Source organism: Chenopodium quinoa, unplaced genomic scaffold (assembly GCF_001683475.1).
Source record: "Chenopodium quinoa cultivar QQ74 unplaced genomic scaffold, ASM168347v1, whole genome shotgun sequence".
Classification (NCBI taxonomy): Eukaryota; Viridiplantae; Streptophyta; class Magnoliopsida; order Caryophyllales; family Amaranthaceae; genus Chenopodium; species Chenopodium quinoa.
In genome coordinates, this window is record NW_018743574.1 from 2,709,049 (window position 1) to 2,732,960 (window position 23,912).

Here is a 23,912-nt window from a genome sequence, read left to right on the forward strand (position 1 = left end):
TCTCTTCTGTGTTATTATTCGTATTCAATTAAGTTATTAAAACATTAGTCTCGAATTATATGTCTTGTTGTAAAGTTGGTAATGCAGTAATTTGATACTCCGTACTCAAAACGCTTCTAATAAACTTTTAGCTTAGATTAATAAGTTGATGAAATTGTACCGTGCAAATAACGAGACCTAAGGTACGTATGTAGGTCAACGGGTTTAAATTTATTTAATTTGTGACTTTTTTTTACGACAAAATCTATGACTAGTTAGTTGTACGTAGGATAGCTAGGTGTAAGAAAAATGTGAATATAATCGACTCAAAAAGTCATTCTTCCTCATATATTCACATCTCCCGAGAATTAAGAGCATGGGTTGGGGACTTCGGGGAGGGATGCTTGTTAAGTTAGCCTGAGGTCAGGGCCGATGACCAAAACTTGTATGACATTAACATTTGAACAATATTTTGTTAGTCATTTGGAGATTGAAAGGGGGATGGAAATCATGGAATGCAATAAAGATATAGACTCATTCTAATTACATCTAGTAAAAATAAAAAAATATATTTAAAAGGGGATAATGTTTATAAGTGTAAATTTAAATTTTGTATGGATAGAATAGAATACTCTGTATTAGATAACTTAAAAGTATTATCATTAAGGACATTAAGTAAAACTAGGCGTTCTTAGGTTGGCATCAAGTATCTTCCCTCTAGAGCGCGTCTCTTGGGAAGGCTCCTCTAGGGCTTCCTAGTTCTTCCTTTTCTGAAGGTGTTCTCTCGATTGCTTCGAGTTTAATTGCTATGGCGAATGAAGAACTAGTTCCGAAGATTAACAGTAATGAAAACGTTCTTAGTGATGATGAAGACGGGGTGGATTGGGTGGTGGAAGGAGAGAAGGATGAGGAAGTAAGAGTCTCTCTTGGAGTTGTTTGCAGAATTTGGACAGATAGACATGTTGATTCCAATGCTCTAATCGCTCAAATGAACCGTCTTTGGAATCCTAAACATGGGATGGAAGCCAATTGTATTGAGAAGAACCGCTACTTATTCCAATTCCACCATTGGAAAGACAAGTGGAATGTTATGGAAGGGCAACCTTGGCATTTCGACAGGCACGTTTTGATCTTGAATGACATCGAAGGTAATTGCAAACCCTCTGAAATTCCTCTTTTTCATGTTCCTTTTTGGATTAGAGTGTATGACCTTCCATTTATGGGAAGGAGCAGTATGACTAATGCAAAGACTATTGGGGATAAATTGGGGGTTTTTTTAACAATGGACCAGTCTGGGATGCTGGAATTAACAAATCGTTGCGCATTAGAGTCAATGTTAATGTGCGTAAGCCTTTGAAAGATAAAATTAATCTGAAATTAAGAGGTGGGGTGAAGGAGAGTGTGAGTATCAAGTATGAAAAACTTCCCCTGTTCTGTTATGGCTGTGGGATGCTTGGACATGGCGAAAAAGATTGCGAAGAAGGTAATTTAGAGGTGCCTGATGCTAGAAAATTCTCGGATGCGATGAGAGTTTCATCTCCATGGAAAGTGATTAAGGCAAGGGAGAGTAGTGGAAGTGTTGGGGATGGAAAGTGTGCGAAGCAGTTATTTGTTGCTAAGAAATCCCGTTTTGATGCTCATAAAGAGAAGGAGGTGGTCAATGCGGTTGTTTCTCAACTTGGAGGTGTTACCATTACTAGTGACAGTGGCAATAAGATTAATGATGATGCTATCCACCATGAACCCCCTTTTGCTCTTGCTGATAACATAACAAGAAAAGAGGCTGATGGTGATGACTGTACAGGGGAGGTTGAGGCACAGGCCCTGCCCTGTGATAATACTCTGGGTGTAAGTGATATTTGCAAAAGGAAACTGAGAAAGGTGAAGCTATTGCATGGAGCACAGGGTATGCATATGGAGAGAGATGATGTGGAACAAGTCTCTGGTTTGAAGAGAAAGGATTGCAGCAACTTAATGATTGATGAGAGTGGAGTTGGTATAGTTGGAGTGAAAAAGAGTAAGGTGGATGAAGGGGTGCTTACTCAATTTTGTCCGGTGAAATTAGCGGTGGTTGGCGATGCCCAACCTCGCGAACAACAATGAAAATCTTGAGTTGGAACTGCCGGGGGTTGGGCAACCCTCGGAAAGTTCGTACTCTCCAAACTTGGTGTTGGAGAGAAAGCCCAAATTTTGTGTTTGTGATGGAAAGTATGATTGATTCGAGGAGATTGGAGTTAATTCGAAACCGGTGCGGTTTAAAGGATGGTATTTGCTTAAGTAGTGTGGGGAACTCGGGTGGGATAGGTATGTGGTGGAAGGATGTTAACGCTCATGTGTGGTCCTATTCTACTCATCATGTTGTTGTGGTAGTGAGAGATGCTAGCAATGCTCCTAAATGGGCAGCCATTGGGGTGTATGGTTGGCCGGAGAATGGAAATAAACACCTTACTTTTGATTTGATTAACTCTCTGAGGGATGATATTCAAGTGCCTATGGTGTTTTTTGGGGACTTCAATGAGATTTTGTATGAAAATGAGAAGTGTGGTGGTGCGCCTAGGTATGAGAGTAAAATGGAGCTCTTTCGTGATATGATGGAGAGGTGCAACCTTAATGACTTGGGATATAAAGGGAACATTTTTACTTGGCAAAGAGGGAATGATCCTAATCGTGTGGTTAGGGAACGTTTGGACAGGTTCATAGCTTGTGATGGATGGTGCGATTTATTCAAGACAAGGCAGGTTCGACATTTCCCCATTGTGTATTCAGACCATGCTGCAATTTTACTTGAAACTGACTTGGAGAAGCAGTGGAAAAGAGGGCTGAAACGTCGCTTTTTTGAGGCCTTGTGGTTGTCCCATGATGATTTCCAAAATACTGTTAGGGGGGCGTGGGATGGTGGGGCTAGTCTAAGCATTAGTGAGAAGATAGCGATGTGTTCTGGCAGGCTCCATAACTGGGATAGAGAGACATTCGGAAATACTCGAAAAAAAATTGCAGCAAAAGAATTAAAGTTACAAGAGTGGCAGTGTAATGCTCCTGATGCTGAAATGTTAAGGAAGTGCGCTAGTATTACTTTAGAGTTGGAAGAGCTACACCGTCTTGATGAGTCTTATTGGCATGCTAGGGCGAGGGTCAATGAACTCAAGGATGGGGACAAAAATTCTGCTTATTTTCACCATAAATCCAACTATCGACAGTGGAGGAATAATATCAATAAATTGGAGGACGCGAATGGTGTGCTTCATGATGAGGAAGAGAATATGGCTCGTATAATTGAGGAATATTTTTCTGATATTTTCTCTTCTTCTTTGCCTTCCAATTTTGAGGAGGCGCTTGCAGGAATTAATTCAATGGTGACTAATAGTATGAATGAGGCGTTGATGTGTATTCCTACGGCGGATGAAATTTTTCAAGCTCTATCTCAAATGCATCCTAATAAGGCCCCCGACATCGATGGAATTCATGCTCTTTTCTTTCAAAAATGCTGGCACATTGTGGGTAGTGATGTGATTGCCTTTATTCAGAAGTGGTGGGTGGAGGGTGGTGATTTGAGTGTTGTCAATAAGACTTGCATTGTCCTCATTCCTAAATGTCATGAACCGACCAAGATGACGGAGTTTCGGCCGATTAGCCTTTGCAATGTGGTGTACAAAATAATATCCAAAACGATGGCAAATCGTCTCAAGACCATTCTTCCTGAGCTTATTTCGCATCATCAAAGTGCTTTTGTTCCTGGCCGTTTAATTAGGGATAATGCGATTGTGGCCTTTGAAATTTTCCATGCTATGAAACGGAAGGGGGATGGTAAACGTGGGACTATGGCTTTAAAGCTCGATATGAGTAAGGCGTATGATTCGGTGGAATGGACCTTCCTCCAGCATATTTTTGTGAAGATGGGCTTTGATGATAGGTGGACGCAACGGATTATGATGTGCCTCTCTTCTGTTCAATACTCAATTAAGCTGAACGGTCAGATTTTGGGATGTATTTTGCCTTCCCGGGGGCTTAGGCAGGGAGACCCCATCTCTCCTTACCTTTTCCTCCTTTGTGCTGAGGCCTTCTCTTCTCTTCTCGTGAAGGCTGCTAATGACAAGGTCATACATGGTGCTTTGGTGTGTAGGGGTGCACCTAGGATATCCCATCTGTTTTTCGCGGATGACAGTATCTTGTTTGCCAGAGTGACTTCTTAGGAATGTTCTATATTGCTAATATCATTAGTGTGTATAAACGAGCTTCGGGGCAAAAAATCAATTTTGATAAATCTGAGGTGTCTTTTAGTAAGAATGTGGATGCTTGTAGGCGGCGAGAAATTATTGATGTGCTTGGGGTGAAACAAGTGGCTAGACATGACAAATACCTTGGCTTGCCTACTATCATTGGAAGATAAAAAAAAGCCGTTTTCTCTTGTCTCAAGGATCGTGTTTGGAAGAAAATGCAAGGTTGGAAGGAGAAGCTTTTATCTCAAGCGGGGAAGGAGGTGCTTATCAAGGCGGTTGCTCAAGCTATTCCTACGTATATGATGGGTTTATTTCGTATTCCGGATTGCATTGTTGATGAAATCAATAGAATGTTGGCTCGTTTTTGGTGGGGAGCGAATGGTACGGAAAGAAAGCTTCATTGGATTAGTTGGGAAAACATTTGTCTTCCTAAGTCGCTTGGTGGCATGGGGTTCCGTGATTTAAGCACTTTTAACCAAGCTCTTTTGGCGAAGCAAGGGTGGAGACTTCTTTGTAACCCCGACTAGCTTGTTCATCGTGTTCTCAAGGCTAGATATTTTAAGAATGGTGACTTTATCTCGGCTAACCGTGGCTATGATCTTAGTTATGTGTGGCGTAGTATTTGGGGGGCCAAGGCTATCCTTATTGATGGCTTGAAGTGGAGAGTTGGTGATGGGTCTAACATTAATGTTTGGGAGGATGCGTGGCTTCCGGGGGAGAATGTGAGTCGTGTTCCTGTGCCTAATTTGGAGAGCCCTGCAGACTTGAGAGTGGCAGATTTGATTGACAGCAATAGGGGAGTGTGGGATGTTACTGCTCTAAACTTACACCTTTCTCTTGAGGATGCTTCTCTAGTGCAGGGGCTGCCTTTGAGTGTCAGACACACGGATGATGTTAGATTTTGGGGTGCGGAAACTGATGGTATTTACACTACAAAATCTGGTTATTTAGTTGGTCGCTTAAGCCATATTAGGGGTTGGGAACATCAGTTGGGGGTGACTGTGCTGCTAATTGGAAGAAAGTATGGAATATTAAGGGCCCTCCAAAGTTGAGAAATTTCTTGTGGCGTGCGTGTACTGGTTCCTTGGCTACTTTTGGGAGGCTTCACCAACGCCACATTCGCACTGATGGAATTTGTAATATTTGTAATGTGGATGATGAGAGTATTCTTCATGCTATTTTTTGGTGCTCGAATGTCAGAAGCATTTGGGATATGTCCCCCTTTGCTGCGTTGCTTGCTGATGCGCCCTCATCCTCTTTCAAAGTGCTTCTGCTCTGGTTTTATGGTAAGGTTAGTTCGGAGGACTTTATGTTGTTTGTATCTTTGGCTTGGGCTGCGTGGGCCTTTAGAAATTCGGTGGTGTTTGAAGAACCTTGGCAGAATCGTGATATTGGGGTGTTGGGTTTTGTTAAATTGGTGGGTGACTATGCGAAGTATGTTGGGGCTGTGTCTGTTGCTACCAGAAGAATTGCTACTGTCTCAAGAAACTCGTGGTGCCCCCCTGCTGCTGGCGCTGTTCGTGTTAATTCTGATGCAGCTGTGCGTGAAGGGTGGGGTGTGGGTTTGGGTGTTGTTTTAAGAGATGCTTAGGGTAAGCTCTTGGCTTTCAAGGTTTGCAGGCTGCCTTGTATGACTGATGTGTCTCTGGCCGAAGCTCTTGTTGCTAGGATGGGTGTTCTGCTGGCTAAAGAGCATGGGCATCTGATGGTTGAGCTTGAGTGTGATGCGTTGACAGTTGTGAAGGCTGTGAATGGTTCCCAGCGTGGACGTGCTCCTATTGACTTGATTTTTGATGATATTGATTTCCTGCGTGGATCTTTCTCTTCTTTCTCTTGTATGCACATTAAGAGGAGTGGAAATTGTGTGGCTCATTTAGCAGCTAGGATTAGTCCTTCTAATGGTGTTGAGCAAACCTTTGTATCTTCGTTTCCGCAAGGTTTAATTGCCTTGGCGGACATCGACTTTGGTTAAATTTATTCTAATCCTGCTCGCTGAGCATCCTTTCAAAAAAAAAAAGATAACTTAAAAGTACATTTATATCAAACTCTAAGACAATAAAATATGAATAGTTTAAGTTAAAAATTGAACTCCAAATTCACAAGAGTACAGTTAGCTAATTTAATATGGAACACATAATAATAAGTTTCAACCAATTTCCCAACATGGCTCATGATTTAGTGCTAGCTATTCAATTTTGATCCATTACATATAACCATAACAAAAATACGTACAACTATCGTATAGTAGATGATTTAATATATTTCAATACAAAGAAATATTACATACAATATAATTTGTTAATTAATATTAGTTGACCATTAAATGAAAATCGAAACATATTCAGATTAATTTCCTATCAAATCCTATTATAGTCTTAAAAGTAATTAACTCTGTATTAGTGTGGATTCATTCAAATTTATTTTCTCTTCTAACTAGTCGAGTCAATTCTAGATCAAAAATCGAAATAACTTGCCATCCCACTTTGACAAATTAGGGAGAAGAGAGAATGAATAGCTTTTGTATTGCTTCATTATTATTCATCAATAATAGGTTGAGTATTTATACAAAACCTATGCTCATAAGATAGGAAACAATCTTCCCAAAAGATATACCATATATCCTAATGATATATTCACTAAATAATATCTTAACATAATATCTACGAAAAATATATCACACATATATTTTCCGATAACACTTATCTCTAACACACTTGTATTAAAAGGTTAACTCTGAGCCTTTCGACTCATTCCTTAAACAAGTTAAGCCACCTAGGACTGGCCTGGATCCCACACGGAAGGCATAACATAATGAGGCCATAGTCCATAATATCTGATAATCATAACAAGTGAAAATTGAAAGGAAAGCATAATATAAAGAACACATACATCCCCACTAAATGGTGGTTGCTGTAACACATAGTACAGTGTATATCTTTTCAGAATCTATGAATTATTGTATATATATTATTTGAAAAAGACATAACAATGTATTGCTTATTTATGTTCATGATAAATTAGACTCAAAAGGCAGTCTTTTTTCGTTTAATTAAGTACATAATGATCTCTTTGTTTATCAGCCAAGAAGAATGAAGGGCATACTTGATTGGTTTAAATTAGATTGAGATCTAAGCCTACTTGCAATCATAAATTTTCATTAAGAAGGTTAACTTTGCGATAAATTTAGAGCAGATTCTTTAAAATCTTGAATTTATCATGTTCATATGCTCAAAATTTTTAATTTCCACGTACCAACAAAAGAATGGCAAGTGTGGTACGGTTTAATTTTAAGACAATGATGATTTGTTTCAGACACATAAATGATAAAGTCATCGCAAACTCGTTTTATTTAATTTGTGTCTCGTGCGACAGGCTGTAGTTTATGCATTAATTTTATTTTTGTATGGAGCTTACTTAATTAAATTAAAAATGAATGAATAAATTCTAAATAGTTAGAGGGACAACATGACTCACCATGCTTTTTTCTTGATTTCAATCATGTGTTATGCATCAAAAACAGATTGCAAGAATCTTCCTTTCACCTTTAATTCTTTCTCTACTAAATTCATGAACTAACTCACTATTCTTGTTGTACCAAATAGTCTAATCTCACAATCAGGTGCATTGACTTAATCTTGTAATGACCACTATATAGTTGCAAAACTTTCTCCACATATAACTCTGCTTTTACCTCAAATAATTCAAAAAAGTCAACTCCATCAAAGTATATATGGTCACTATCTATCACATATTCACATATGATAGCTTGACAAGGTGTTGAGGTGAGTTCCCACACTAAAATAAACCATTGTATTCTGGGTTGTAAATTTCCACCCTAGCCAATTTAAGTACTTAACTAGTCACATTGAACAATGTGGTCGATAAATGGATCATGACTTAGATTATAGATTTGACCTAAATACGACTTAAATTAGATATAGATTGGTTGAACGATGAATTAGTTATATATGAATATATTTCTCAATATAATACGAAATATTTCTTCATTATTAATGTATGGATCGAATGATAGATGTTAAAAAAAGGTTTATGTAAGGTGTAAGGGAAAAAATTTATAGGCAGATAGAGCAAAGTCTCATGAGGGCATAGCTATTTAACTAAGCTCATTTTCCATGTTGACACTTAAACAAATATACCATATAGGATAAATTATGTTTGTCACTTACGTATTTTACTGCTGTACGCTTTATAAGTACTAGCATAATGCATGCTAGGTCTTGCATTAGACGCGCGGCCATACCACCCTACTAGGCTACGTTACTAAACATTGACCTAAATAAAGAAAGTGGCTAGATGTTAATTAGATCAAGCATGTAGGTATTGAAAATTTGAATTGGATTGGACACAGCTAAGGTTGAGGTATTGAACACTCCACATGCTGACTTATTGTTAACGTGTTTAAAAAGGATGATGATGATTGCCTTATGATCCAAGCTGAACATACCATATAGTCATTTATAAGAGAACAAAGTAACCCTTATAATACTAGCTGAGTAATCCCCAATAACATTAATTGAATAACCCCTATTACACTGACCAAGTAATCCATATAATACTAACAAAGTAACTTCTACAATGGTTGGTCGAATGGTGTGCTCAACTACATATAAAAATTTGTGTTATACTTTGTATGTATTTTGATAAGTAGCCTAAGGCATATTCTTTAAACTATGAACATACTTTTACAAGGCATTTTTATTTTATTTTTATTTTTAGAATGAAACACGCTTAGAGATAAGACTACACTTGCTGATAAATTACGAATTATCACCCCACTTTCATGTAATAATTATATAATTAGTATGATAATTCATATTTATATGTGGTCTATGTGTTTTTGGACGGCTATACCCCGCAAAATTGTAAATATAATTATAAGATCGAGTAGCACTAAATAAATATTCTTATCCTATTATCCAGCTGATCACCATGCCACCATCCATGAACCATGCCACCCACCCAACCGATAACATCTAACCCATTTTATGTCTTTCGGTTGACCCGTCAAATTCTAACTCCGTGTTTGGTTGGGCCCATTTTCATTATACTATAATACCTACTTATTTTTCTTTTCCTTTTGAGGAATAATGCCCACTTAATCTTGATTTACACACGTGTACGGTTTGATCTTTACCATTTTGCTCATTCCTACACGTGTCATATTTCTAAGCAAGGCAAAATATTAGACTTATACGCCTTTGGTTTGACTATTTCAAAGACTAAAGGGGGATGTATAGATTAATCATGTTTACAAGTGTAAAGTACATATTTTCTTGTCAATTTACGAACAAATCTTCCACTTTCATTAATCCCGAATATAAAGAGAAAAAAATGAAGATCATTGAGATAATATATTTAATTCTTTTTTGAATGAATATATTTGAATTGAATGGCAAAAACATGAACTATTCAGAGTATGAGTGTATTTGAATCACCCATTTAACGTAAAATTAACATTGTAAATCGATGGTTTTTATGAAGTTGATACTAATTTATCCTCTTATTGTTTTGTAGAATACATTTGTTATACACATGTACACAAAACGTGCTAGATTAGACATAGATCTTGTGTTAGAATATAATTAACAAATCAATTTTTATTTCGAGTTTGACGATGTCTTAAAGAGACATAAGTTAGCTCCTTAATTACTCTCACAAGTTGAACGAACACTAAGGAGCATGTATTGTTTCAGTACATCATAGACTAGGTAAGTAAATCAAGAGTTGTTTTTTTTAATAAACAGTTTAAACACAAAAAAGCCAAGGAACCTTCATCGAAATAGTTTATTAGCCTAATCCTTGTACATAATTAATAACCTAAAGCTAGTAGATAAAGGGCATGTTCGGCAAAATATAGCTGTGAAGGTAGCTGTAGTTATGGAGATAGCTGTTAGCTGTCAACAAGCTGTTAGTTGTGAAAAAAGATAATTTACACCATGATTGTTCGGTAAAGTAGTGGTTGACTAGCTGTTACATTTAAGAATCAATATTTTATTTTTTAAACTATACATTAAATTTCCAAAAGCTACTTCAAAAGATACCTCTAACTTCAAAAGCTAATAATCCTAACTTTTAATAAAAGCTACCTCCACCACTAAAAACTACTTGAACCATTACTTTGCCAAACACTCACATTTTTTGTTGAGTAGTGGTTTGACTTGGTCAAACCACTAAAAGTTACCTAAAAGCTACTCAAAAGCTAGCGCCGAACACGCCCAAACTCAAAAAACTTAACATTATATATAAAAAGAAAATAATTAAGTATTATACAAAGTACTTAAATAATAAGTTAAACGTTCCCAAAGATACACATATCCTTGTCAACTACAAACATAGCACGAAAATAAGATATATGTATAGGATCTACAAAATCAAAACTTTATTATAACTTTTGCGCACTATATATTCATCTTCCAACACAACCACAATTCCACATCCAACTCTATCCTCATCTCCCACAACAATATTACATACATTCTCTATTTTCTTTTGCAAGAACAAAAATATTAAACATGTTTCCTTCAACTTCTTTTTCTACTATTCCTCAAGAAATCATAACCAATCTTCATTATTCTAGAAGATTACTACTCCACTCTTCACCACCAACAATTGAAGCACCAACACCAACCTACCAAGTCCTAGACCCGAACTCAGGCCATGGCAACACCGGCTTTGATGCTAACATAGTCATGATCCTTGCGGTATTGGTATGCGCGTTGATATGCTCTTTATGCATAAATACCGTGATAAGGTGTGTGATCAAGTGCTCAAGTATTATTACTGGCGAGCCTAATTATTACTTGAACATAATTAGTCATGATCAAAAGAAGAAAAAATGTAACGGTTTAGACAAAAGGGCATTAAAGACATTTCCAGTGGTGAAGTACCCAAAGGAGGTGGAAATTCAAGGGTTAGGCACTGAGTGTGTGATATGTTTGTCAGAGTTTAAGGGTGGTGAAAAAGTTAGGATATTACCAAAATGCCATCATGGTTTTCATGTTAAGTGTATTGATAAATGGCTTGGTTCAAACTCTTCTTGCCCTACTTGTAGGCAATCTTTAGTTGAAACTTGTAACAAGATTATTGGTTGTGGTAATGATCATCATCAAAGTACCTCTACGTCGGAATCATCATCGTTGTCAACAACAACGACGACGACAACAACAACAACAAGTGACATGGTTGTAGTGAGTATTGTGCCACTTGAAAGGGAAGATTTGGTAAGAAATTACAGAAGTGAAGTTGCTCAAAGCTAGCCAAATTCTAGCTTAGTAGTATATTGTAGGTTTTTCTTAATTTAAAGATTAGAGTAAAAAAATTACGGAAATTTTAGCAATTATAAGATTAATTGGTTTAGTTGTGCACAACTGCACATGATAGATATTACATACAAGTTATTACGAGCGGTTCCTAATTGTTCATCTTGCAAGTGTATAAACAAAAGAGCAATAATTAACAATTCCCTGCTTTGGCCATTTATTAATTTGTTTTGTCCTTGATCCCCTTTAAATTATTGCCAATATTATTGGATTGATTCTTTTTTCAAGGCCAATTTCAATTATTAAGTAAGTCCAATTATTATAACTTGAATTTTTTTGTTCTCCTTTATATAGATTTCACCAAAGTATGTTGTTTTGGGTAGATAATTCGATCAGTAAATTAATACACACTCCAAACCCATGGTCAAGCTAATAAGCAGGTTCTATTATGTATGTGACAGATAAAAAATTTGTTGTGTCTTAATTATGGCATACACATTAACACATATAGCAAGCTCACTTAATAGCTAACACCATTGCTAATGTTATACTCCGTATAACTTAAAAAAAAAAAAAAAAAAAAAAAACCCTCCCATCAAAAGAAAACTACTGATTTATTTGAAAATTGAAAACATATTGAAAAATCACATGTTATTTGTGTCAATATAAACTCTATAAAATTTTATCAAAGTTGATCAAATAATCCATCCGGACCCTTACATGAAAATGCAAATGGTTTCTAAGATATCTAAACTTCCATTTTTCTAATATAACGGGTTTATTTATTTATTTTTATTTTTTGAAAGAATGTAATGGGTTTATTTTAATAATCTTATTTTTATCGAATTAAAAAAAATTACTTAAAATTTAATTTAGGGGCAATTTTGCCAGCTAGGACAGGCTTTCACGGGGCCCAATCTTATGGGCTTAAAACAGTATTTCTCCACTTAAGTTAGTCAACAAAACAATGTGAATTAGCTAGCTGTTTGAAACTCTTTAATTTCAATCCTTTTTTCTTATGATCCTCACATCCACAATCAGATTAATTATATGTAATAGATCAACCTAAGGAAGGGTAGTATAGGTATTCTACTAATATTAGCTCACTAGGTTAATAGTCCTTGGTATAAATAGAGAAGGAAAGGAAATAGGTAGACAAAAATTGGATGAAACTTGTTGACAGTTGTGATTTCAAGTCACTCCTTGGAGAGTTGTGAGCTAAACTCACTTTTGAAGATTGATAGCCTTAAGCTATTATCCTATCTTTTGTTACCATTCAACCATTATCAATCAAAATCCATGATTTAATCTTTATTTACTAGTATTATTAAATCAGATTATAATCCCAGAAAGTCAGTCCATTACATTATACTCCCTCCTTGTTTTAATAAATGTTACATTTTGATTTTTTTTCACTATTCATTTAATGGTTTTGACTTGATTAATTTACTAATATATAAAAAACAAATGTTATTGTATAATATACATTGTTGGATTCATTATAATGCATGTATACTTTCATAATACGTAGTATCAATTTTCCCATCATTTTACTAATATATAATTAAATAAATTGATGGTCAAAGTCATGCCTCGACATGTATATTTAGTCAAATTATAACACTTTTTTACATACGACAATATAATATTTACTATCCATGAACGGATAAATTTGTTTGATATCGACAATAATATGTACGAGCAATCTTACCAAGAAAAGAATCGTGCTTTTGGGAACCGGCAGATTTGATGTCTTTAATTTTCTTCCAAACACCAACCAAAACTTTGTAACTATAATCTTGTATAATCGTACTTGTTTGAATTGTTTAATGTTTCTTTAAGAGGGTGGTAAATTGCACTACTAGCTCTCTTTTCATGGCTAAATTTAATCATTTAATTAAGTAAATCAACAATTGAAGCTTAATAGTTTATCCAGTACTTTTATCACTTTAAGATGGTTGATATATAAATATCTTGTGTTAAGGTGTATTAGTGCAAGATATTAATAAGCTGCATGCTCTTGATATATAAATATCTTATGATATTGATCGAGTACAAGTGCAAGATATTAAGCTACTAATATAACTTTTACGTACCACACAAATAGTAGATAAAATCATGTACATATATTTGTTAAATATAAGATCTTAAAAACTTTACTAGAATGGAGTTAATGGACAAGCTAAATGAAGAAAAGAGAAGCACGTTTTTGAGGGAAGACTGAGCTTTATTAAAACTACTAATTTTGAATATAAATGCCTTTATAAGTAATTTGTAAAATATGCGTATGATAAAATGGCCAATAATTTCGTTTTGTTCATCTTGCTTGTTTTTAGGTATGTACTGATGACTTGGGTTCAAATTGGGTTAATTTCATTTTGGATTAGTTTAAGTCATTCTATTTCAAGTACAATTCAAAATTGGTCAAACAAATTTCAACTTGGATTGACATTTGGTTCAATTCGGTTAAGGTTAAGTCAAGTCAATTTAGACCTTGACAGTACGTTTTGTCTTATATTAATAATAATAGTGGGTCAATTAATCATTCCAATCTCTAAATCTATACTAAATTTATAAGCTAAACCTCTAATTTGATTACGCGATAATGAATAGATATATTTTTTCCGATGAGGCAAATTATATAGCCTTCATTTCAGCATATACTCCAACACTTTTATCAAAGCAATATCCCATTAGTACCATCTGAAAATAATTAAAGACCCCCACTTAGCACTTTCTAAATATAAACTTGCATTGTTAATATATCCAAACACTTGAAAAGGACTAACAAGGTGCTTGCTTACAATATAGGACGTATTCTTAATTAATGTAATTAAGTATCCTATAAAAGAACACGCAAGTTGACAGGGTACAAGTAATCATTAATTATCCTATAAAAGAACACGCAAGTTGACAGGGTACAAGTAATTGTGATCCAGCTACTAATTGCATGGCTTAATATATGCAACGTCTTTTTGATTCGAATTTGTGGTGTAGGATGCAAGAATTAAATACGAGGTGATCTTTAATTTTACTTTAACTCTTAAACACCATATGTATAACCTAACATCTTATTGATTTATATCAACTTGAAACTTGCTAGGCTTGTCACTCACTTTCGTTTTAACCACTAGATTGAATTGAAACAATAACGGCAAGAAGCTTATCTTCACTTCTTTTTTAGATCATTGGATACGTTCAATTTCACATCATGTAATAAAGCTGATCTGACTTAATTTTGATCAATGACAATTTAAATTAGAAGTTAAACTAAAATTAACTTGAATTTTCAGATAAGTTAATAAAGAATCAAGGGGGAAAAAATAAAAAAAAAAAATTCAAATCTATACTATAGATAGACTTCTTACTTATACTTGGTATGCTTCTCTTTCTTTGGTCTTTCTTTCTTCGCTCCTTCAGTATTTTGTATTTTTTTAATAACATACATAACACAAGCTAAGTTTGGTCATGCTCTATTTACCTAATTTTTAGCCGAGCTTTAATTATTTTTACTGAATTGAAATTATTTTTACAGATTATTATTTTTATTATATGGTGAAGAAAACAAAACTTTAACAACACAATCCATTTAATTGCTTTACTGCTCCTTTCTACAAATTTAATTTTGTCAATTCTCAGTGTTAGTTTTAAGTGAAATAAAAAAGGCTAGAGACTTATTAATAAAACTTGTTTACCTCTTACATAAGTAGAATTTTACATTAACAATAACCTAGCTAGCTATAGAACGCCAAAGATCAACTCAAAAAATCATAACTTCCTACGAAGTACATAATATACTTCGTATGTATTATATACAAACTTGAAACTTCTATACGACCAACTATTATCCAACAAAGTACTTAATTACATAAAAAAGTATACAAAGTACTTAATTAAATAATAAGGTAAAGAATGCCAAGGAATCAAGGATACACATATATGATATATCTACCTTGCTAACAACAAACATATAGAATGCAGATAAGATATACTTATATATGCTATATAGGATCTACAAAATCTATACTTTTTGTAACTTTAGGCCACTATATATTCATCTTCCAACACAACCACAATTCCACATCCAACTCTATCCACAATAACAATAATATTACTCTCTCTTTTTCTTTTACAAAGAAAAACATGTTTCCTTCAACTTCCTTCTCTTCTATTCCCCAAGAAATCACTACTAACCTTCATTATTCTAGAAGGTTACTACTTCACTCCCCATTCCACCCTTCACCATCTACAACAGAAGCACCAACACCAACCTACCAAGTCCTAGACCCGAGTTCAAGCCATGGCAACCCCGGGTTTGATTCTAACATAGTCATGATCCTCGCGGTCTTGGTGTGCGCTTTAATATGTTCATTTTGCATAAACACCGTCATAAGGTTTGTGATCAAGTGCTCATTTATGATTACCGGAGAGCCTAGTTATTACCTAAACATAATTAGTCATGATCAAAAGAAGAAAAGTTGCAATGGTTTAGACAAAAGGGCATTAAAGACATTTCCAGTGGTGAAGTACTCAACCGAGGTGCAAATTCAAGGGTTAGGCACTGAGTGTGTGATATGTTTATCAGAGTTTAAGGGTGGTGAAAAAGTTAGGATATTACCAAAATGCCATCATGGTTTTCATGTTAAGTGTATTGATAAATGGCTTGGTTCAAACTCCTCTTGCCCTACTTGTAGGCAATCTTTAGTTGAAACTTGTCAAAAGATCATTAGTGGTGACGATCATCAGACTACCTCATCTTCATTAAACACATCTTCTTCATCATTATCATCGTCGACATCAACAACAATAACATCATCGTCTAGGGAGATGGTTGTAGTGAGCATTGTGCCACTTGAAAGGGAAGATTTGGTGAGAAATTACAGGAGTGAAGTTGCTCAAAGCTAGCCAAATTTGTAGTTGGTTGATTTTGTAGATTTTTGTTAATTTAAAGAGTTTAAAATTAGGAAGATTTTAACAATTTTATGATAATTAACTTGTTAAAGTTGTGCACATGATAGATATTACAGACATATATTAACGATGAGTTCGTTGTTCTTAATTATTGAAAGTGTACAAACAATTAAAAGAGCAATAATGTACAATTCCATGCTTTGGCTATATAATTGTCCATAATAACCTCCGATCCTTTAAATAATTGTCAATAATATTGACTTATTCTTTTTCAAATAATAACTTGACTTTCCTGTTTCCATATCAATATTTCTAGTTACACCATTTATCAATGTAATTGTAATCTTCTCCTATGGTGAGTTCGTTGTAACATATGGAATTTTACTTGAATTGAATACGCGAATGACCTCACATATATTAATGCACTAAATTATCTAATTTTTTTTTTCATTCCCTGTTAAATAAATTTCTACAAAGTATGTTGTTTTGGGTAAATTATTTGAGCAATAATAATCCACACACTTTAATGGTCAAAATAAACAAGCTTTGTTACAACTGCACCTCTGGATCGAGGCTGTAATAAGTTATGATAATATGTACGAGTAAAATGTTAATTTAATTTAATGCTACAATAAGATATAAATTATGCTAAAGCATTGAAATTTTGTGGAATTGGACTATCAATGACATCAAATAGGTCATATAGGAAAATTTAGATTGTTGCTTAACATATACTAGTATCTCATTCCACCTAAAAGCTCTTATGTGTTATGGGTGTGGAGGTAGCTTAAAAGAGCTTCTAAGATCGAGATCATTAATTCATACTATTTTCTCAAATATACTAGCATTACTTTTTTTTTTTTTTTCCTTTGAAAATTACTAGCATTACTTAATCTAAGTAGACAAACAATAGTTTTTAAAACATCAATTAATCTCCATAAAAAAGAACCTATTCACATATATTAAAAAATATTTTGTTAAGAAAAAAGATATGCGAGTTGGAGCTAATTGTCTCATAATGCACAAGAAAGAACTATGACCAACTTTAATTCTTGTGAGCTGCTTCGCGTTTTATTAGCAGATTTTAAGATGAAATTTTGTTACGATTGTGTATTGCTAGATTGTTCAGGTGATTTTATTCAATTAACATTCAGAATACAATAAAATCTCATTATTTTTTCAAAATAATATCCAAAACGGGCTTCATTTTTTCATTTTTTTTCTTTTTTTGTTGGAAAGAACGTGCTTCATGTTTTGTAAAGGCTTTAAATTATATTTAAGGTCACTTTTGCCACTAGGACATATTTTTCCACTTAAGTTGGTCTACAAAATAATGTAAATCAGCTAGCTGTTGAAACCATACATCCACAATCAATAATTCTTTGTTAACGCTTTTCTATTTTTTAAATCAAAATAAAAAAAATTAAAAGTTAATATAATTTATCTTATACTCCGTATCTAAAAACTAAACTTGTGACAGAGTAAAAAAAAAAAAAAGTTAATAATACGTAAATAAGAAAATTTACTATCTGTAAACGAAGAAAGGTTTTTAATCCGATCCAATAAAATATTTAAGAGCAGTTGTACCAAGAATAGAATCGTGCTTTTGGGAACAGGCAGATTTGATGTCGTTAATTTTCTTCAAAACACCAATCAAAACGCGACGCTTTAACTATAATCTTGTTTAGTGATACTTGCATTGTTTGAATAGTTTAATGTTTGTTCAAGAGAGTTGTAAATTGCACTGTCTTGTCTTGGCTATGAATGAAGCTTAAAAGCTTAATCAGTACTTTAAGAGCGTTGATACATAAATATCTTTCTAATACGTTACGGTCCTTATTAGTGCAAGATATTAATTAAGCTGCTTTTGATATATAAATATCTTATGATGATATTGAGTATATTATTAGTGCAAGATATTAAGCAGCTGATCTGATAGGGCAGATAAAATCATATATAGATCTTACTACTCAAATTGAAGATAAAATCATGAATATATTTGTTTATAATAAGAAAGTAAGATTTAGAAGCGTTGATGATATAGATCTTACTACACTAAACTTTAGAACTTCTTGATGATCGAGTTTACAATGCGTTAGCCTTTAAACTAATTTGTAAACATAAATTTAAATTATAGATTCCAGGTATACTATAGGATCTCCTGGAATCGGGAGGAAAACTCTAACCACTTGAGCTATCCCTCACTCTCACGAGCTTGATCAATTTCATTTCAAATTAGTTTGGGTCGTCGTCATCATCTTGTTTTGCTACAATTGAAGTTTGGTCATACCAGTTTTAATTTTAGCCGCTTTTTGATTTATGTGAAAATAGGTTTGGGTCATTTTCGATTATATCAAGATAAGTCAAGTCAATTTAGATTGGGTCAAATTAAATTTTCATGTGTGATTGTATGTGGTTTTTGGAGTTTTTTTCTTGCCGACCAAGGTCATTTTTCAAAAAAACTATTGTAGTGTATTTTATAAGCCTCAAATATAACTGATGTAATTACTGGAGAATGAATAGATATATAATTTCGTTGTTGCAAATTAGATGGCCTTCATTTTCTCGTATATGTTTGCACTTCAACACTACGTATAGAATTAAAAACTCTTTTGTAAAAGCAATAAAACTCCCACTTAATTAGTAGTACTTAATATGAAAATAAACTTATTAATAAAACCAAACACTTGAAAAGGACTAACAATGCAAGATGCTTGCTTACAATATAAAGAGTATACGTATCTAGCTTTATATTAAATCAATAGCAAGTATCCTTAATTATTGTAATTAAGTATATGTCTTAATTAGAAATTAAAAATAGCCTAGTTGACAGGGTACAACCGTATAAGTAATTGAATTGTGAGATCCAGCTACTAATTACATGGCTTAATGCAACGTCTTTTTGAATTGAACTTGTGGTATAGAATGCTAAGCTACCAAATTGAAAAAGGAGGTAGTATTTTGCTTTTACTCTTATAATTATAAACGTACATCTTGTTTAGTAACCTAATATCATACAAGGAATTTAAAAAACTGAAAAGATAAAGTCACTAAGCCTAAGGTGATCAGTGTTCTGGAGAATGCCCCACTTTCTCATGGTGAGAAACAAAATTTGTTTTTCACATGGTATTTTCGTAAATATACCCACAACTTTATTCAACTGTGGAGCCCATAATAATGAAAAAGTTGTTGGTATATTCACAAAAATTGCTCCCATGAGAAACAAATTTCGTTTCTCACCATGAGAAACAGGGAATTTTCCATGTGGGTTTCAAAGATTCGATTGCAGCTCATACATGAGCACGTATGCTTCTGAAAGGGCAACCATCTCAGCTTTTGTTTCTGAAACATGCAAATCTTGGACCTCATACCTGCAATTATTAAAATATCCAACACAAGAAAGTGAAAAACTGTCAAAAATTAAGAATACTACTCGTTAAGTTTCAAATGTAAATTAAGCAAAAATTCACAAAAAAAAAACAAGATAATAATGTAATGTAAGAAAATTACCATTGATCCTCCGACTTTCTTTGAACGCAGACTTTATACGATCCTTGGATAGGCGTGCCTTGATGGACAATATTAGCCATTAAATCATATTTTGACCTCAATTTCTCGGCATCTTTCAGAGCAATGTAATCCTTCATCTCAAGGTTTTTCACTGGAAAATTAACTACATACGAGAATTTTTTTTGAATCAGGCTACTTTGCACTAAAAAAATGGAAGAAGAAAATGATTTGTAAATATCAATAACAAGATAAGATCATATACCAATGGTAGGATTCTTTTCAACAAAGTTGTTGCTTTTGGTAAATCGTCGTATGTGCATAATAACGTAAGGTGGTAGTTTTGTGACACGATACTGCATCTTAGCTAATTGAGGATGCACAACTTCTGTTATGGTCTCTCTATCAAACTTCTTCAATATATTGAAAAGTGGAACCTGCACATTATGAATGTATTTGGAAAAAATGCATCAAAAAACAAAATTTATACTAAATGGGAAACGACGTATATATTATTTGTTAAACGATCTTTTTTAACAAGTACTCGTTATTTCTAAATTGTCAACACAATATAAGCACAGATAACATAAATCAAAGGCTTTGAGCAAGAAATATATGCATTGGATATGTACCTGAGGGATTATATTTTTCGCCAAGGCATCTTTAAAGAGTGGCGGAGGTGGCAAATCTAAGTCAAGCATTATAAATGGCACTGTGAATGTCTCTATTTCAGATGCACCATCATCAGCAGCTGCAACACCATATTCTCTTATACCTTTACTTTGGATCTCCTTGACAACTTCCAATTCTCCCTGTACATACGTTGTAAAAATTAGGTTAAATTAAGTTAAATTCCATGTTGCTCAAACCCTTCATTTTACCTTATATATATACAAAAATTACCCCTTTTGTGACTCTGTCCTATATTATAGGCTACATTTGACCAAAAAAATGAGAGAGTTATTTTGGTCAAATGTAGCAGATATTAAAAAAGACGGAGGGAGTAATTCCTTAAAAACTACTTGGAGATTTTACATTAATTAATCGAGTTTACACTTGAACATTTATCTAGTACCCATACCCAAGGGAGAGTTTGGCAAGTTAGATGTACTATGACAATATATACTACCATAGTAACATCATAGCATGCAATAGTACCAATTAGATGTATCGCGACAAAACATAATACTAGCATAATGCAATTGTATCAAGTTTGTACATAAATAAAAAGATAGAGATATTACTTGAAAGCATTGGGTAATGATGCTTGTATTGTTGTTTGAACTTGTGAGATGCAAATGTAGAGTATCAAGGAGCCAAGACATAAACTCAACTGGGTCAGATTGTACATCCATTTGAAATCGATTATCACTATCTTTTATCACAGCTTGTAAAAATTCATGGGGGTTCACCTGCAATAATAATAATTTAATTAAATTATACTCATTAGTTTGATGAGTACTCATAAATCAAATATTGAAATAACCAAAATCTACTGAAGTTTTTGAAATTAAAATATGCTAATATATATATATATATATAATATACCTGTCTTTTAAAATTTTTTGGATGCCAAATTTTTCGAATGAGCTCTCCGAAACGGTGAACTAGGGAAGATTTACAACGTTTGTAGTTCTCTGGGACTAGAAAAAAGTTTCTCAAAGGTGTAACACGTACAAGTGCTTGAATCACAACGTTGGCAAAATCAGCTTCCTTCAACTTATTAAGTCCTACCTGAAAAAAAATATATTTTTAAACTATTACATAAAACACTTAACTCGTTATCTAGAGGTACTAGAAAATTAAACAAGATAGAAAAAAAAGTATTAATTCTTCCTTGTTTTTTTTTAATAAACTGAGAAAGTAATATTTAGGTGAAGTTAAAGAATATACCAATCCAGGGAGGTAAAAAGAACAATTAAGAGCTCTCGACCACAACTTGCTTTTATCTAGCTGTTCAATCTGTTCCGAAGTAAACCTGATTTTACAAATACAAAATATCAAAGATAAATCACCAACAAAGATGCCCGGCGTGCCGATCCCCGTCCAACGAGAAGCTCCAGATGGATTCGCAGCTACCCCTTTTTGCGACGAGTTGGCCCTGGCTCGGATTCCCAGAAGATTGTCGCTCCCGACGTTTACGTCGCTGTATGACGGAACGACCTGTCCAGAGCAGCATGTCGAGTACTACAAGCAGCGAATGTGGCAAGCTCCGATCCCGTTCGAGTGGTGGGAAGCATGCATGTGCAAGTCATTTGGTGCGACGCTGACAGGCCCTGCCCTCAAGTGGCTCGGCAAACTTAAACCAGGTAGTATAACTAGTTTTGCTATGTTAGTTAACAAATTCTATTCCCATTTTGAAAGTAGCAGGCAGTTCGACAAGCAGACAAGCGATCTGTATCGGATCGTCCAGGGTCCTAAGGAGACCATCAGAGCTTATTGGTCCCGATTCAACAAAGAGAAAGTCTCAATCAAGAATGTCGACAATAGGACTGCCATTGAAGCCTTCCTCCGCGGACTGCATACAGACTCGGATCTGTATAAAGATATGATCAAATATCCATGTTCAACGTTCGAAGAAGTTCGGACCAGAGCCGTGGCTCAAATGCGCTTCGACGAAGATATCGCCAATCGCAGTTCCTATCCAAGTTCCAGAAGCTCGTCCGATCGGAAAGTCGCTAGCAACCCAAGAGGATCGTGGCGACATCAGCCTTACGAGGCAACAGGTAGATCACGTTCTATTAATGCTGTGCAGTTAGAAGATATCCTCGACGCCCCCCAATACCCCGAGATATCGGAATATGGCTTCGAAGTGAACATCGTAGCGGTAGTAAAAGAATTGGAGCCCTTGGGAAACAAAGTGCGTTGGCCGTCAAAGAGTAACAAGCCAGAATCAGAGAAAGATATGAGCAAATGGTGCGAGTTTCATAGCGATCATGGCCATAAGACGGAAGACTGCTATGCCTTGCGAAGAGAAGTCGCCTTCCTGCTGAAGAGAGGTAACCTCAAGCATCTACTAGGGAAAAAGAAAAGCAATGATGCAGGTCGCCGTGAGCCAGAAAAGACGACGACAGCCGGACCTCCCAAGCCCCCTGTACCTAAGGTAATAGTTAATGTTATCACTGGTGGTTCCGATATTTGTGGACTAACCTATTCTGCAGCAAAAAGGATCGCAAAGTCGACAATAGAAAATACAGATGTCCCGGACGAGATTAGAGACCCCCTGGAAAAGAAGCTAGAAGCAATGTCGATTACTTTCGATGATGACGACGTCAACAACATCAACAGAGAACATGAAGATTCTTTGGTAATTTCTTTGGTCGTCGGGAATTGTCTGCTTCGAAGGGTGCTGGTCGACGGAGGAAGCTCCGCAAATGTCCTGTTTAGAAGGGCCATGGAAGATATGGGGTTAAAGGATAGCGACATCACCAGAAGGTCGACAACTCTGGTTGGTTTCAGTGGAGAAAGCATGTCAACTCTCGGAGATATAACCCTTCCAACTTATGCAGGAGGCCTAAACCCTCAAACCAAATTCAACATCGTCGACTGCCCATCAGCCTATAACGCCATATTAGGACGGCCCTGGATTCACCGATTGAAATCCATTCCTTCCACCTACCACCAATCAATCAAATTTCCTACCCCATAGGGAGTCCAAGAAATTAAAGGGGAACCCCGCGAAGCCAAACACTGCTACAAAACAACCCTTAAACCAACCATGAGAACCGCATAGCAATTACAGCATGGCCCGACACCAGACAATCCCAACGACCTCGAAATCGACAAAATACCTTTAGACCCTGAAAAACCTGATCAAACCGATCGTGTCGGAGCCAACCTAACACCTGAACTCAAAAACAGCATATTAGCCTTTCTCCGAGAGAACAAAGACTGTTTCGCTTGGTCGCATAAAGACATGACCGGCATAGACCCGAGTATCATCTCGCATAAGCTGAACGTCGACCCAAATCATAAGCCCGTTAAGCAAAAGCGTCGGAAGTTCGCTCCGGAAAGGAAT

The 23,912-nt window shown here is 35.0% G+C and overlaps 4 protein-coding genes across 4 annotated transcripts; 3 read left to right on the forward strand and 1 right to left on the reverse strand.

Annotated features, from left to right (window-relative positions):
* Window positions 1–10,494: 10,494 nt before the first annotated feature.
* LOC110682030 (RING-H2 finger protein ATL78-like) lies at window positions 10,495–11,700 on the forward strand. The gene has a single exon (XM_021858237.1). It carries the CDS (start codon window positions 10,730–10,732, stop codon window positions 11,471–11,473), a length of 744 nt encoding a protein of 247 aa, XP_021713929.1. The 5' UTR covers window positions 10,495–10,729; the 3' UTR covers window positions 11,474–11,700.
* A 3,737-nt stretch (window positions 11,701–15,437) lies between these two features.
* Window positions 15,438–16,621, forward strand: LOC110681690 (RING-H2 finger protein ATL78-like). The gene has a single exon (XM_021857827.1). The coding sequence runs from the start codon at window positions 15,452–15,454 to the stop codon at window positions 16,379–16,381; it is 930 nt and encodes a 309-aa protein (XP_021713519.1). The 5' UTR covers window positions 15,438–15,451; the 3' UTR covers window positions 16,382–16,621.
* A 2,774-nt stretch (window positions 16,622–19,395) lies between these two features.
* Window positions 19,396–22,134, reverse strand: LOC110681773 (U4/U6.U5 tri-snRNP-associated protein 2-like). The gene is made up of 8 exons (XM_021857898.1): window positions 22,058–22,134; window positions 21,788–21,995; window positions 21,443–21,628; window positions 21,139–21,306; window positions 20,527–20,706; window positions 20,160–20,331; window positions 19,898–20,060; window positions 19,396–19,758 (listed from the first exon to the last, which is right to left on the reverse strand). The coding sequence occupies exons 1-8, from the start codon at window positions 22,132–22,134 to the stop codon at window positions 19,659–19,661; spliced, it is 1,254 nt and encodes a 417-aa protein (XP_021713590.1). The 3' UTR covers window positions 19,396–19,658.
* A 2-nt stretch (window positions 22,135–22,136) lies between these two features.
* On the forward strand, window positions 22,137–23,543 carry LOC110681774. Its single transcript, XM_021857899.1, has one exon. The coding sequence runs from the start codon at window positions 22,137–22,139 to the stop codon at window positions 23,541–23,543; it is 1,407 nt and encodes a 468-aa protein (XP_021713591.1).
* The last annotated feature ends 369 nt before the right edge of the window (window positions 23,544–23,912 follow it).